Genomic DNA, 16,094 nt, shown 5'->3' with positions numbered 1-16,094 from the left:
GATAACTTAAGTATTTTTTTCACTTACTATTTTTGCTTAATTAAACGCTTGCAGCCCAATTATTAAAAATAAAAGTTGAATGTGGCCCATGAGTCTGAAAAGGTCCAACCACTGATCTAGCTTAAGCCATTAAGCTATTTCCTATATTATATAATGATGTTCTCTGGATAGTTTGCAGGATGAGTAAGCTGGTTTTATACAGATGCAAGGAGAAAATTCCGTCTTCTGCATGTGTTAGTATCTGTGTATGAAAATTTTTTTATAAAGGAAGCTTCCTTGAATTCCAGATGCAATTTCTTTCAACTTCCTTGAATCCCTGGATGCCAGTTCTTTCCAACCCTTCAGTTAGAAAGAACTATTAAATATATTAAGAAAAGAGATTTAGAATGACAAACTAATTTTGATTTTATGAAAATATAAAAAACATTAGGAAAATAAAAAATATAAAATGAATCTTTCTATAGGAAAAGACTTGAAAAAAAAGTTATCTGGAAGAAACAGAACTGAATATATACTTTCACTATTCAAATACTTTTTTTTTTTTAAACAAAAACCTGCTAGAACATAAGCAGATAATCTCTACAGATAATATCAGGGCACAAATATTTACATATACATTGTCTTCTGGCTTGCTTAGACTTGTTTCTATGGGTGCTAAAATTATTGATTTTGGAAAAATCACAGAAAATTCCTCCTATAAATAGTTAAATAGATAGAATTTCAAGCAAGTCACTTTTCCAGGTAAGTAAAATATAGCAAAGCTACTTGGACAGAAAAATGCAGAATATTCTATATTTAAAAAAATAAATTACTCTGGTATAATACACAATTGGTTTACATAAAATGTATTAATATTCTTACTTATAGAAGTCTGCATAGCGTTGTTTTCTAGACTGTACTCCAGTGTAGTTCCAAGCAACTGCTCCAATTATAGACAGAATACCACCTATAATTAAATGTCTTCTTATATAAGAATGCAAAAGTCGACGCATCTGAGGCTTCGGAAGAGCTTTTTGAGCTGATGCAGACATTTCTAAGAAAATACGCAAAAACATTTTTTTAAAAATAACTATATAGGGAAATTAGCATTAGTACTATTTAGTTAATTAATAAACTACATGTATGAAATATTTAATCAGATGTTAGCCATTAGTAGCCATTTCCAGGAGCCCTAAAATTTTCTGCCTGGAAACAACATTGCTATTTATTCTTATAATTGCCTGAAATGCAATACATATTTAACAAAAAAATTGCATCTAATGAAACTTATCTATGAATCTCATCTATTATCTTATCTTGGGTTGATGGATGAAAAACGATTATGACCATCTTTAAAACACAAATTATTAGAATATGAAATTTAATTCTATAAACTAATTTAAAGATCTAAATTTCATATTTGTGTACCATAATTGTCCCATTTCAGAAATCTAGGAATATGACAATCTTTGTATAAAGTAATCAATAATCTTCAATTGCAATGTCATGTATAATGACAATATTCCTTTATAGTGTAATCAATATACAAATACTAATTGAAATATTCTATGGGGAGAAAAAGTGTCTGGACACCCCATTCTGCAACAAAAATGGAACATTGCAATTGATCATGTGTGCCAGAATTCCTTCAAAACTGTGGGTGAACTCCTCAGAACATTGTACAGCATTGTATATCATCTACTCGTGAGAACATGGCCTTGAGCTTACTGACTTCCAACAAGGTGTTATTATAGGATGCCATATCAGCAACCTGTTTATGCATACAATTGCAACAGATTAGTAAATGGAAACGTGAGGGATTTACGACTACCAAGAAACATTCAAGAAAGCCACATAAATTGATGTAAAGGGACGAGAGCACTGAAATGTGTCATACGTAAGTGACGTCATTCCTCTGCAAAAATCACCACCAAGTAATTGCAGGAGTCACGTGTGCACGAAGACCATTTGTAGGGCTAAGCTGCTCATACAAGTTATTAATAACTCATATGAATGTATGAGTTATTAATGGCAAGTTGCTTACTCTTACGAGTAGGCAACTTGCCTACTTGTAAGAGTAAGCCTCTCAAATTTAAGTTTGCTTTGGTGGAGTCTATGTTCACTGGGCATCTACAGATGCCATATGGTCATTCCAATGCTCGGTGATGTGCCATAGTGGTTGAAATGGATGTAATCCTGGTGCTCTAATATATGGATGTTGCATGTTGTTCCTATTTAGCCATAGTATGAATGGTTGTGGCTGCAGGGTACCTTTAGGTAAATCCAGTCATCGTATCATTAATGTATAGATTAAACAACAATGATTCAAAGACTGATCCATGTGTGACACACCACTGGTCAACTTAAATCTGGCAGATCCCCCACCCCCCATATACCACTTTGATAACTGTCCATCAGCCATCCTCTTATCTAAGCTAATAGCTTATATTCCAATCCCATATTCTCTAGTTTATGCAACAGACTTTCATGTGTTATCCTATCAAATTTCATGTGCAGTCCAACAATATCGTATCCACAATCCATTCCCTTTAGCCAACTCAGCCATAACACTATAAAATATGCTCAGACATGATCTTCCTTCAGTAAACCCATGCTGTTCCTTGCAAAGTATAACTTCTTTGTCTGCCTATTTCTGTATGCAAGTTCTTACCAACTTCTCTAAAATCTTCAGTTACTGGTCGACAGTTACACATCAATCTTTGCACCACTTTTGTGAAATGGGATCATACATTCTTTCCTGAGCTAAGACTCAAATTATATAAACATGTCAGGGACCTAGCCATTTTGGCTGAACATTCCTTTAGCATTCTTATCTGGGTTTTTATTTATTCAACAGCACCATAATCTCCTCCTGATGCACCTCTATATCTTCCTCAAATGTAGTGGTAGCAATGTGCACTACGTTACATACACCAGGCTGATATATCTTAAAGTAATCATTCATTATTTTAACTACATAATTGGTTTCAGATACTAAAGTACCAGTGCATTCAGTAAAGTTATTCTTCCAAATTCATTCTTTCTTTTACTTGCTGCATAACGATAAAATTCTTCTGGGTTCCATTTAGCCTGTGCAGTCTATTTCTTTTCATATTTGAATTGAGCTTTCCATACAATAGTCAAATTTTCTGGCTTGAGCTTTATTCATAACTCCTTTCATTCTTATTCTCATGATCCTTTCACATCTTACAGATCTCTCATTTAATGACTGCACACATCCATTTCATTCCCATTCTACAGGAGAAGATAGAAATCAGAGACCCTATTCTACAGATGAAACATAACAAAAGCCTTTGTGCTTCCAATAAGCAAGAGTGGTGGTCACCAGGTGATGAGTCATTTTACACCTAGAATGTGAACAATACGAACATGAGATTTCCAAATAAAGGGCAAATACCAAACACTAAGCAACACCCTATCCCCAACAACAACAAAAAAAAAAAACGTGGGGAGGAGACCTGAGACATGCAAATACGAAACAAGAAAGATTTCATGAAAATATTGCAAATGTGAAAAAAAAATAAAATATGTATAACTGTTGGGTTCTGTTTAGAGATGAGCCAGAATCTTCATGCATCTACCAACGAAAGTTTTTGATATGCTTTTAATTTTTCTAACATAAAACCAAGGTTAACAACTTGATTTTGCAAATCTAATAACTTCTGTAACAAATATGGCATTAAAATCAGCAATAAAAAATACTATGAAAACAGAGGCAGAGACAATGAAAACACCAGCTGCATGTAAAATAGAAAACCAACAGAACAAGTAAAGCTATTGTATTTAAGGCATGATTCTTATTGAGGACTGCAAATTAAATATAGAAATAAGCAGAATAAGCCAAGATGGCGAGGTGAGAAGTGAAATAATTTATATGAAATTACAGAGAAATCAGTCAAAAATGCAAAACATCTTTTATATAGCATTCAAACCAATTATAACTTATGGATTTGAGAGCTAGGTTCCAAGGAGATCCCACAGGCAGGAACATTCTGGAAAAAAATTTAAGGAATGAATAGATAGCATTAGCAACAGAATTGTATGAAAAATGAAGATTTAGAAAGAAACTTGACATTTCTCACACATTTTGGGAAATGCTAACATCGGATGATATGATCACACAGTGAGAGAGAAAAGATTACCAAAGCAGGTTTTTAATGGCAGGACCAGAGGACCAAGAAGTACAAATTGACATTACTGAATTCTGACAGATAACAAATAGTTTAGAGCAACGTTTTCCCAAATGGTGGGTCAAAACCCGGAACCAGGTCATGAAAGCTAAATGCCGGTTCGCCTAAAAAAACTCTTGAAAACCTAGGCTTTTCGTTTTGGGGTTTTCTTTTTTTCACGAAACTCTAAAATACAAGTAAATAGCTCTTTCTTTTAGGCTTACATGGTGATCCAAATGCATTTTTGAAAATTATGGAGACAACTTGTCAGTTTCGACGTTTCTGCCCTTTTCACTAATGTCACAATCAATGACACAATTCTCCTACTACAGAACAAATTTCTGCCCGACATTACGGCCCTCTTTGCCCACGTACTAAAGTCCCGTTACTTCGTGTGGCAAAACAAATTCTACCTACAAAAAAAAGGTACAGCCATGGGCTCACCACTATCCCCCCAATCGCTAACTTCTGCATGGAAACCTTTGAGCAAAGGGCTCTTGATTCCACCCACGCTACGACCGACAGTCTGGCTTAGATACGTTGACGTGTTCGCAAACTGGCCACACGGGTGACAAACGCTAAACACATTCCTCAGCCACCTGAACAAACAACACGAACGCATACAATTTACCATCAAAATCGAAAATCAAAATTCGCTCCAATTTTGATTTTTGATAGACGTGTGACTAGACACACTAGTCACACGTCTTCCTTCAGGCAGTCTATCCTTACGGTCTACCAAAAACCGACACACACTGGCCAATACATAAATGCTAATTCATACCACCACCCATCACAAAAATATGGAGTCATTAACACTCTTAAAAACAGAGCCACAACTATTTGCTCTAACCAGCAAGCCCTGAAACAAGAACTAAAAATCATTAGTGACACATTCATAAATAATGGCTATAACAAAAATACTGTTAATAAAATACTCTATAAAACTACAACAAAAACGAATCTAGATTACAGTAATTATTAAAACACTTAAGGAATAGAACAACGTAGTTAAGAATATAAATTAAATTAAACTTTAATAAATATTTTCCGATATTTCGGCAACGTCACATTGCCATTTTCTAAAGGAACTTACAAAAAAGTTATGTGCACGTAGGCTCTACAACACAGAAACTGGGAATGAAGAGATGAAGCTATTGTTCTCCTAACAGTCCTGATGGTGCCCTCTAGCGGGTTAAATAGGTGTTCTTGGCCGTTGGGCTGAAGGTCTGCAGATGTAGGCCTCCCTAATTTGGAGCAGTCGCATACACCCAAATTTGTTGAGGTTTGGAGAATTTCTTAGGGCTGAGGCTGATTCCATAAAGAGTCTTTCAAATTTGTATTTGCTACAGAGCAATGGCGAAGTTGTGTCCACGTGACAGCGCGTTGAGTGCTTCAGGCTTCAGGGTGACTGAAGAAAGGTTGATTACCGTGTTGGTAGCAGGTTTTGGAAAGACGGTAGAGTTCTTTTTTAATTTTTCATCTTTTTCACCATCTTTCCAAAACCTGCTACCAACACGGTAATCAACCTTTCTTCAGTCACCCTGAAGCCTGAAGCACTCAACGCGCTGTCATGTGGACACAACTTCGCCATTGCTCCCAATAAAATACCTAGTGAGGATATTATGATCCAGATCGAGCACGGAATCTGCCACCTGCCACATCAAGTCGCCAACAGTGTAAGACTGGATGTAGCCTGTGTCCTATCCAAAGCAAGACCACCAAAACCCAACATATCAAACAAGGAATATAAAGCTCTACAGGAAATGAAGGATAATAAAGAATTAGTTATCACCAAAGTGGATAAGGGAAATGCAACTGTATTACTTAACCAAAAGGACTACACAGGTAAGCTGAATGCTCTTCTATTAGATCGGGCCACTTACCTCCCTATCAATTACAATCCCACCAACTCTCAATCAAATTAGAAAACTTCACAGGCTCCTTAAGAGAGTCACTTCTTGGCCTGTAGAAGTTACCAACAGATTAAAGCCGTTTAACTCTATACCCCCCCCCCCTCCGTATTTACGGACTCCCAAAAATACACAAAGAAAATGTGCCATTACGTCCCATAGTGGATGGCATTGATTCCCCCACATACAAATTAGCTAAACATTTGGCCAAAGTGCTCACACACTATATTGGCAACACACCATCACACATAAAAAACTCAGCCCATTTCAAAGCCAGCATAGAAAACCTTACACTCCAACATACTGACATAATGGTCAGCTTTGATGTGTCCTCTTTATTTACAAATGTCCCACTCAAGGAAACTTTAGAGCTAATCCAAACTAAATTTTCTCCCGATATCTCAGCCTTATTTCAGTTCACAATGAACTCAGGCTATTTCGTTTGGCAGGGAAAACTCTACAAACAAATAGAGGGGACAGCCATGGGTTCACCACTCTCCCCACCCTTGGCCAATTTCTTTATGGAGACCTTTGAAGAAAAAGCCTTAGCCTCTGCCCCACAAAAACCAACCATATGGCTTCGCTACATTGATGATGTGTTTGCTATTTGGCCACATGGCTCTGAAACACTTCTCTCCTTCTTAACACACTTAAACAACCAACACCCCAGAATCAAATTCACTCTGAAAAAAGAGGAAAACAACAGCCTCCCTTTCCTAGACACACTAGTCACCCACCAGCCTAATGGATCCTTGGTTTTCTCAGTTTACGGAAAACCCACCCATACAGGCAGATACATTCACCAACAATCCCCCCCCCCTCACAACAATATGGAGTAGTGAAAACCCTATACAACAGGGCTAAACTAATCTGTTCAAACGACTTGGCCCTAAACACTGAACTAAATCACATCCTCAACACTTTCTCAGCCAATGGCTCCCCCCCCCCCAAAAAAATCCAAAAAATATTAGAACCTACAAACCACAGATCTCCTCCCCACCCCTACAACAAGGATTACTCTAAATCCATCACCATTCCCTACATCCGAGGCACCTTGGAAAAGATTACCAAAATCTTAAAAAAACATGACCTGACCTCCTGTTACAAACCTTACAGAAAATTGGCATCCCTTATCTGCTCCACTAAAGACCAACCACTTCCCTACCTACCTGGTGTTCACCAAGTCCCTTGCAGTTGTAAACTATCTTACTTTGGCCAAACAGGCAGGACAGCGAATATCAGAATTTCGGAACACAAGGACTACATCCGTTTTCACAAATACAGTCATTCTGGGCTTGTGGACCATGCTCTGGATACACGCCACAGAATACGGTGGAAGAAAGCTACAGTGATACACCGTAGCAAATACAAATTTGAAAGACTCTTTATGGAATCAGCCTCAGCCCTAAGAAATTCTCCAAACCTCAACAAATTTGGGTGTATGTGCCTGCCCCAAATTTGGGAGGCCTACATCTGCAGATCTTCAGCCCAACGGCCAAGAACACCTACTTAGCCTGCTAGAGGGCACCACCAGGACTGTTAGGAGAACAATAGCTTCATCTCTTCATTCCCAGTTTCTGTGTTGTAGTGCCTACGTGCACGTAACTTTTTTGTAAGTTCCTTTAGAAAATGGCAATGTGACGTTGCCGAAATATCGGAAAATATTTATTAAAGTTTAATTTAATTTATATTCTTAACTACGTTTCTATTCCTTAAGTGTTTTAATAATGCATAACCAACGTATAAGCCTGTCTACGAAAGATTACAGTAAAGCCATAGCCTTCCCATACATTAAAGGGTTATCAGAAAAAATCAACAGAATCCTACAACATTATAACCTCAATGCCACCTTTAAACCACCCACTAAATTTAAAACCACATTCAACTCCTCTAAGGATCCTCTCCTCCCATTAGCACATCCTGGAGCCTATTGCATCCACTGCACCTGTAACTTACCGTACATTGGTGAAACAGGATGGACAATCCCTATACGCAAGAAAGAACACAGACACATTAAATATAATCATTATGGTGAAGCAGGCCTCTCACACTACACACTCAACACCTTACACCAAATCAACTGTAAAAGCACCTGCTCCTTACACTGCACAAAAACCTGGTATGAAAGGAAATTTAAGGAATCCTGCGAAATCCTGATAAACCACCCAAATATCAACAACAAAGATGGCATGAAAATTCCAAGGATCTGGATGGCACACATTCAGCCTACCTAATATGAAAGATCAAGCATAAGTCAGGACTCTAGCCAATCCTTAGCTAGTATTGGAAACCATTCCATACCAAATGGCTGGAATGATGTGAATATATGTATATAGTAGACCAGTGCTTCCCAAACTGTGGGCCGAGGCCCCCTTGGGGGCCGTAGGTTTTGTTGACGGGGGCCGTGAAATAATGAAAACAAATTGAAAATGTTTTAAGACTAAGTAGAATTTTTTTTATCTTAAAAGAAACGTATTTAATTTTTATTATTTATTATTTCTTTTTTGTTATTTTTTATATTTTAATGGGAAAAAAAATCACAAATTGGTGCGGGTTAACAAATGTTGCTTCCTGTGTATTTCGGCGCTTAATAAATATTAGTAATTATATGATTATTCATATAAGTTTCATTTCAAAGCAGAAATCTAAGAATTGCAGTTTCAAATATTTCACTTGGTATTGGTGTAGCAGTATTGAAACACATCCATCACATTAAATTGTCGTTAAACTTCTTTTATGTTTTTAATTCTTTCTTTATTACTAATCGTTTTACGTTTCATGTGCTTGTACTGCAAATGTACAATAACAATATATCTATCTATATAAAAATATGAGATAATGTGCCATGTGTATGTAAGATGTTAAAAATGTAATATTTGCATTTGATTTTTGCAATATTCGCTGTATGTTTTGTATTGAATATAAATACAATAAATATTATAATAATATATGTCTATATTACGATTTTGTTTCGAGGGGGGCCGTGAAATATTTTAATTTTTGCCTAAGGGAGGGGGGCCCCTGACATCCAGAAATTTGGGAAGCACTGTAGTAGACAACACTAATGATAGGACTCTAGCATTGATGTATAATTTTTTAAAAATTTTTTTATTTTTATTTTATTTTTTATTTTATTTTATTTATTTTTATTTTTATTTTTTCTCACCAGAGGTCAGGCCAACAATTGTTGTAGCGGTTGGTCAGTGTCTTTAACAAACCAGTTTGATTGTAGTATAGCTTGTTTCCTGTGTATAGTTGTATGCTCCAGAAGATGACCTTGACATAAAGGTCGAAACGTCGAATGTAGATTTTAGTTATATTAAACTAAAGTTTTTATTCAAACACGGTAGTTGTCTCCATAATTTTCAAAAATGCACAAGTAAATAGCGTTTCATTGGGACTAATGAATAAATAATTTAAATAGATGAAAAATATGCTCCGTCTGCGTTGCCATTTCATAGTCTCTTTGTTCGCAGTAAAGTAACTCAGCTAATGGCAAGGCTGCTGGCGGCAACTGCGCCACCAGCCAAATCATTTGGCGGTCTGGCGTTTGTTTTACTCGCCCGCCACGTTAAGCATCAAGAGAGAGAGAGAGCTTTCTTTTTTTGTATTTACTGATCAAGGTGTACCTTGCCTCTAAACCTGAAGTTTCTAGTTAACAAACGGCATCACACTTCTTATTAATAAATTACTTGGCTTTAGTTTAAATTTCTTTATATTTTTGTAAGAGAAAATGCTTCTTTATAATAATAATAAATGAAAACCCTATGAACATTCAAATCTGTTTTATTTTACCTATTGGCCATAAAAATTTTAGTGGGTCACGAAGATGAAGTATTAAAATAACCGAGCCATGGAAAAAAAAGTTTGGGAAACCTTGGTTTAGAAGAAACTGTTGGGCTTTTCAGGAAGTACCAGCAAATTATGTAAGGAGAAAGGAGTGCATTTTGTGAACGAGTGGGATGAATGGAAATGTATAAAGAAGATGAACTACATTTAAATGGTTCTAGTGTGAGTCAGCAGGAGAGACAGACTAATGAATAGATCTGAGGTCATGTAAGGTGATATGAAAGGGCAAAAAAGCAGAGTAGGGAGGCTCGCAAATCCTTTCAGCTCCATGTGAGAGCCCTTAACTAATCTTCATTTGGGATTTGAACTAACAGCCTGTTGACTGCAAAGCAGGAGCATCACTCCCTTGGCTACTAAGGCTGGCAATTAAAGTATATTTAACATTTCAATGACAAGTAAAATAAATCAAATAGAAATCTTAAATATGACACACATGATGCACCTGTCAGAGATTTGAGTACACATGAATTATTGTACTCAAATTTATTATTATACGTGACACCTCCAAGGAGCCCAAAGACTCACTGCAGGAGGTCACTACTCCATCAATGCCTACTGCCCATAACCATCACCACCAACAGTATGTTTTGTCTGTAAATTGCTGGTGTTCTGATGACCAAGTTGCCTGTACACAGGATGAAAATCCAGAGTTTCCAAGAGGGGAAAAACACTGCTACCCCATATGAGATTGGCTAACTCACCTTTGAAAAAGAGCCCATATAAAGATTCCTCTTGTCATGACAAGAATCAAACTTGGGCCTTTTCCAATCAAGGGATACAATGTACCATCATTCTTCCAATTGCACTATGGAGGTGCAATTTAGTCAGCTAGTTTTCAATGTAGTTAGTGAAAACATGACAGGATCCAGAGACAAATGGCCAATATATCAGGATTCTGTAGAAGGTTATGCAGAGTGGTTGAAAAAAATGTAGATTACAGAGTTTGATGAACAAGAGAAAAAGATGTGATATGATAGAAACCAAGCTAAGTTAAAGAATTTTACCAGATTATTCCAAACGGAATTATTAAAATGGTGGAGAGCAAGATGAGAAGAACAAGAGACCATCCTTGCAAGTTGTAAAGAAGGTGAAGTGTAGATTATTCATGTGGAGAGTGATTGGTGAGTGGATTGCATTGCCAGATTATGTGATATGATAGCATAGACAGATCTACTTTATTTATTAAAATGGAGGAACTACAGATACTACAAACTTACTGCCTTAGAGCTACAATGAGAAACACTCATTCTCAGATTAAAATTCAGAATATCTGATCATATTAAAAAAAAATTTTAAATACATTTTAAAAAAATGGTTCAACAAGGGGGTTGTGTCATAGCTTTGTTTAATATAGTGCTTGAAAAGGTTTTCACAGATGCTGGTATTAATACGAGGGGAACTATCTTCCAAAAAAGGGTGATACACATTTATCATATGATATTCATATTATAAGAACAAAAACAGTGAAAGAAACATCAGTTTAGAAAGGGCAGCAAAGAAGATGCCAGTAACTAGAAAAATTTATGATGGTCCTTCTCAAATTGAAATTGGTTCCTATAAATTTGAAATTGTACATAGCTTTAATTGCTTCAGATCAAAGGTTAAGCAAAGGTGCAAAAATAATAATGTTAAGATTCAGAAACACATTCTTTCCATGAATAGATGCTTCTGTGGACTTACCCTGAAACACTTAGCCACATTTGATCAAGAAAAACAAAAATAACTATGTACAAAGTAAGCAAAGCCAGTATTAACTTACTCTGAAAACTGGGTATTATCAATGACAGATAAAATATTGCTAGATCTGTTTAAAATAAGTTCAGATACATTTTTGAAACAGTACAAGAGAATGGTGTGTTGAAAAAGATGCAATAATGAATTGCATAGATTGTTTAATTAGCCAGACATTAAGTACAGGTAGTCCTCGACTTACGACGGCATTATTATTAACAATTCTCTCATTTAACTTTGCCGCCAGCATATACATAGATATATCACATTACTTTTGTATATGCATTGCAGCGTCACCATTAGGCGACAAGCAAAGCTGGAGGCAACTAAAGGGGCAGTTAATATTAAATGTACAATTTTAACAAAAAAAAGAGAAGGGTCAATTGATGAAATGGAGAAGCTTTTAATGATATGGATAAATGAACAAATCAACAAAAATATTCCTCTCAGTTCCTTTACGATTCAAACAAAAGCACGCAGCCTTTTTGACAATTTAAGGAAACAACAAGAAGATAAATACAGCGAGCATACATTTAACGCTAGTAAAGGTTGGTTTTATCGATTCAAAAGTCGCTTTAACATACATAACATACGAATAACGGGAGAAGCTGCTATTTCCAATTTTGAAACTGCCGAAATTTAAGAAAAATCCAAAATAAACACATCAAAAAAGGTGATTTTTGATATGTTTTTATGTATTTTTTTCTTAAATTTTTCTTTAATTTTGTATTTATATGTATATGTGCTAATAAATAATTTATAAATGTTTATGTAAGTTTATACATTTTTAACCATTTTAAGTTGAGTAGAAACCTAATTTATGAAAATATTATAACAGAAATCAAACAAATCAAGAATTAACAGAAGTCCTCGACTTATGACGGACACGTTGGAATGTAACCTTGTCGTAAGTCGGACTACCTGTACATTAAAATCAACAGATTAAAATGTTCAATGCCAGGAAAAAGGAAAGTTGAAACACCTAAACTGAGAAGACAGAGTGATCCAAGATATTAAGACTGGGATTCAAAAACTGGAGGAACTCAGCAATGAATAAGGAAGGCTAGCAAAAGTTGCTGAAGAAAGCCTGAGCCCACACAAAGGCTATTGAGAAAATGATGAGATCGGTGATGATGTGAAGTTTCAAATTTGACTTCAAGGTTTCTTAATGTCATCCTAAAGATGCAATTATGATATCTTCACTAAGAATTTATGGCTAAATAAAATAGTCAAAACAAAGATTATGGTATGTATATTTTATGTGCAATTATATTTTCAGTTGAATAAAAATATGCAGCTTCATTATTTTTATTTCTTTTCATTTTTTCCCCTCATAACTGAGAGCTTATAGATATAATATATGTTATGCACTTTTTTTTTTTTTTTTTTTTTTTTGAAAATCATCCTCCCTCAACTGCCCAGACAAACCCAACTGCTTCTCAGATGTTGACTTCCCTGGACACACTGGTGAGCAAATTGCACTATGTCTGGTATGGGCTAACTACAAATGACACTACTGATACAGGATGAGGAGTGCTGAACAATATCACATATTTAACACTCTTCTAAAAGTGATTTTATCTGTTTTAGAAAAAAGTGTTTTTATACTATATTATTATTATAATATGGTCACCACCATGTAGTCCGAGGACTCATCGCAGGAGACCCAATCTATCCACACAATATAACATACCTCTCCTTCACCCCATTAACAGACAATGCACACACAACTGACTCTGGCAACCTATTCCACTCATTCACAACTCTCCAAGCAAACAATCTAGTCCTCACACTCAACTTCCAAGGATGATCCCTTGGTCTGGTGTATAATTCTATATTAGTGTAGCTTTGTGTTTTTTTTTAATGTAATATTTTATAACTTTTTATTAAGATATTCAGCATTAAATATAGTTTAAAATGGCAGCAAAAACATACAAGAAAACACTAAGATGAACAGAAAAATTGAAAACAAAAAGGCTTGTGCCACTAAGGAGAATACTGAAGATATTGAGGATATTGAAAATGAATTAACCTACAAGCAAAGTTAAAGCAGATTGTTAGACAATGCAGGAATTACAAAAAAATGAGCACTGTTTGAATGAACATAGGGAGGAAAATAAAATTAAGCAGCAAAATAAGAAAGAACAAAACAGAGAATCAGGTAAGGTAGTAAGTAATGATAAAGAAAAGGTATGTAATCTTGTTTGTAAAAAGGATATTGTTTAGTATGGTGACTATCATAAAACATGCTGTTGATAAGAGGGTTATAGCTTCACGTTTTCCTGGAGCAAAAATTAAAAATATAGCATATGCAATTCAAAAAATAATAAAGAACAATAAACGAGATCATAATTGTAATAGGTACTAAAAACTTAATGACAAATTCAGTATGAGAAAAAATATGAAAGGGTTGCTGGAAGAACTGAGTGAAGAGCAAGAAAAGTAAAAATAAGTATTACCTCAATATGGGTAAACCTGAATTAAGAAGAGCTAGGATGGCAGATGATGTGTAGGCTGTATAAAAGGAATCTATAAGTGTTTCTGGATGCACAGAGTGAGTTTAAGGGAAGATTGGATTTGTATAAGAGGGACAGCCTACAATGGAATGCATTTGGTATCGGAATTCTTAAAAAATTATTGATATGAGACCCAACACAATCAGGGTTTGATTTGGTTCATTTAGATTTATGGCTGAAGTAACTCAGGCTATGAGGCTAGTATATTATGTGTGTTAATTGCATGTGTTCTAATGGCTGGTTTGCCTGTTCTGAGGGATGTAAAACCAGAGTTTCTGGGGAAAAATATCCTCTACCTCCTTATGAAACCAACAGTCAGGGAAATTCATGATTCCTGCCATTATAATGGAAGGAATCGTGAGAATCTGTGTGTGTAAGAGTGACAATCTTATGTAGTAACTACATTAATGATGGAAATGGGAATTATCATGGAAATGATTACGAGGAGAGAATGATTTTGCATTTATCTAGTTCAGATCCATCAAATGTGTGCAAAAATGTCTGCATTATTCAGGCATTACAGAAGAACAGATCTACAAGTTGTCCAATTGCAGACTATAAACAAGAGTATACAAAAGAAACTACAGTTAGCTTATGTCTATATACAAATACTATGAGTATCAGAAACAAAGGGGGTAGAGAGTTTGTTGCCTTGGTCAAGATAACGGGACCTTAGACCGTATGCACTAGTGAGACCTGGCTATCATAATCAGACATACTAACTGTATCAAGTGCAAAGGGTAAAGTATTTTTAGGGAGGATACACAAGAAAGGAGAGGAGGGGGTTGTGCTGCAAATGATATCAGATGACTTTAATCCGGTTAGTACCGAGACCTACGATTGTAAAACCACTAGGTTTTTTCATGTTGCAGTGAGTTTGAAGCCATCTAAGTGAGAGATGGAATTTAAAATGATCAACTCATCCATTATGTCTGTAACATATGACTACAGTCTTTATTTGGTGCAATGTATCACCAAATAAAGACAATGGGTGAGAAAACAGTAATCATAATAGGAGACCTTAATTACCCAAACACTGAAAGGGGAAATTTTACTGAAACAGTAAAATCTCATGAGAAAAATGAAACTGAATTTATTGAGCTATTACAAGACAACTTCCTCAAGCAGCGTGTGCAAGAATGAACTCTAGATCAAAGATGTTAGATCTGATTATAGTGTCAGAGGGTGTTTCTGTTAAAAACAACTATTCTGCCTTTGGTTGGTGACAGTGATCATATAGCCTGATCCTTTGATCAGGATATATGATTTTAGCCTCATAACTGAGAAGTTTCCTCAGGGGTGGAAAGAATGTATGGTAATCCAATTGCACATATCTAAATTTATGAATCTTCCATTCAGAAAATCATACATGAACTACAAAACAGGAAATTATGACCAATGAGGAGTATATGGGTTTTGTGCAATGGTATTGGTTGCTGGATAAGAAGAATATTGACAGTGCATAGGAAGCATTTAAAAAACATGTAAATAAATAATGCAATATCAGAATTGCATCCTCTCCAGAGTTTGATGAATAGGGTAGAAGTCAAATGAATGTGTAATCATATCAAACAAGAGATTCATAGGAAAAGGATGTGGAAGAAATACTGTGTGCATAAGGATGATGTCTGTTTTGAAAATTATAAGTAGCAAGCCAGGAGAGTCACAACTGTTGTAAGGAAACCAAATCCGAGTATGAAAATAAATTGGCTCTACAAATTAAAGACAACCCCAAAGAATTATATCGTTATGCTGCAAGTAAAAGAAAGAAAGAATATGAAAAAATAACTACTGAATGCAGATGGTGTGAGGATGACAGATGCAGAAGAGGTTGCTCAACTAATGAGTGCCCATTTTGCTAAAAGCTATCAACCTGGTGTATGCAACACTGAACTCACTGCTACCTCTTCACTAGA

At 35.6% G+C, this 16,094-nt stretch overlaps 1 protein-coding gene across 1 annotated transcript in view; it reads right to left on the bottom strand.

Moving 5' to 3' along the window:
• The window catches only part of COX6CL (Cytochrome c oxidase subunit 6C-like), a 112,473-nt gene that overhangs the window by 85,381 nt on the left and 10,998 nt on the right, over positions 1-16,094 (bottom strand). The window contains exon 2 of the mRNA XM_090391358.1: positions 862-1,033. Within this exon, the coding sequence (XP_090247484.1) occupies positions 862-1,031 (170 nt within the window). The 5' untranslated portion in view covers positions 1,032-1,033. The remainder of the gene's footprint in view (positions 1-861; positions 1,034-16,094) is intronic.

Source organism: Typopeltis vanoorti, chromosome 4, assembly GCF_054136105.1.
Source record: "Typopeltis vanoorti isolate ZY-2024b chromosome 4, IOZ_Tvanoo_1.0, whole genome shotgun sequence".
Lineage (NCBI taxonomy): Eukaryota > Metazoa > Arthropoda > Arachnida > Uropygi > Thelyphonidae > Typopeltis > Typopeltis vanoorti.
This window is presented reverse-complemented; position numbering and strand designations above follow the sequence as displayed.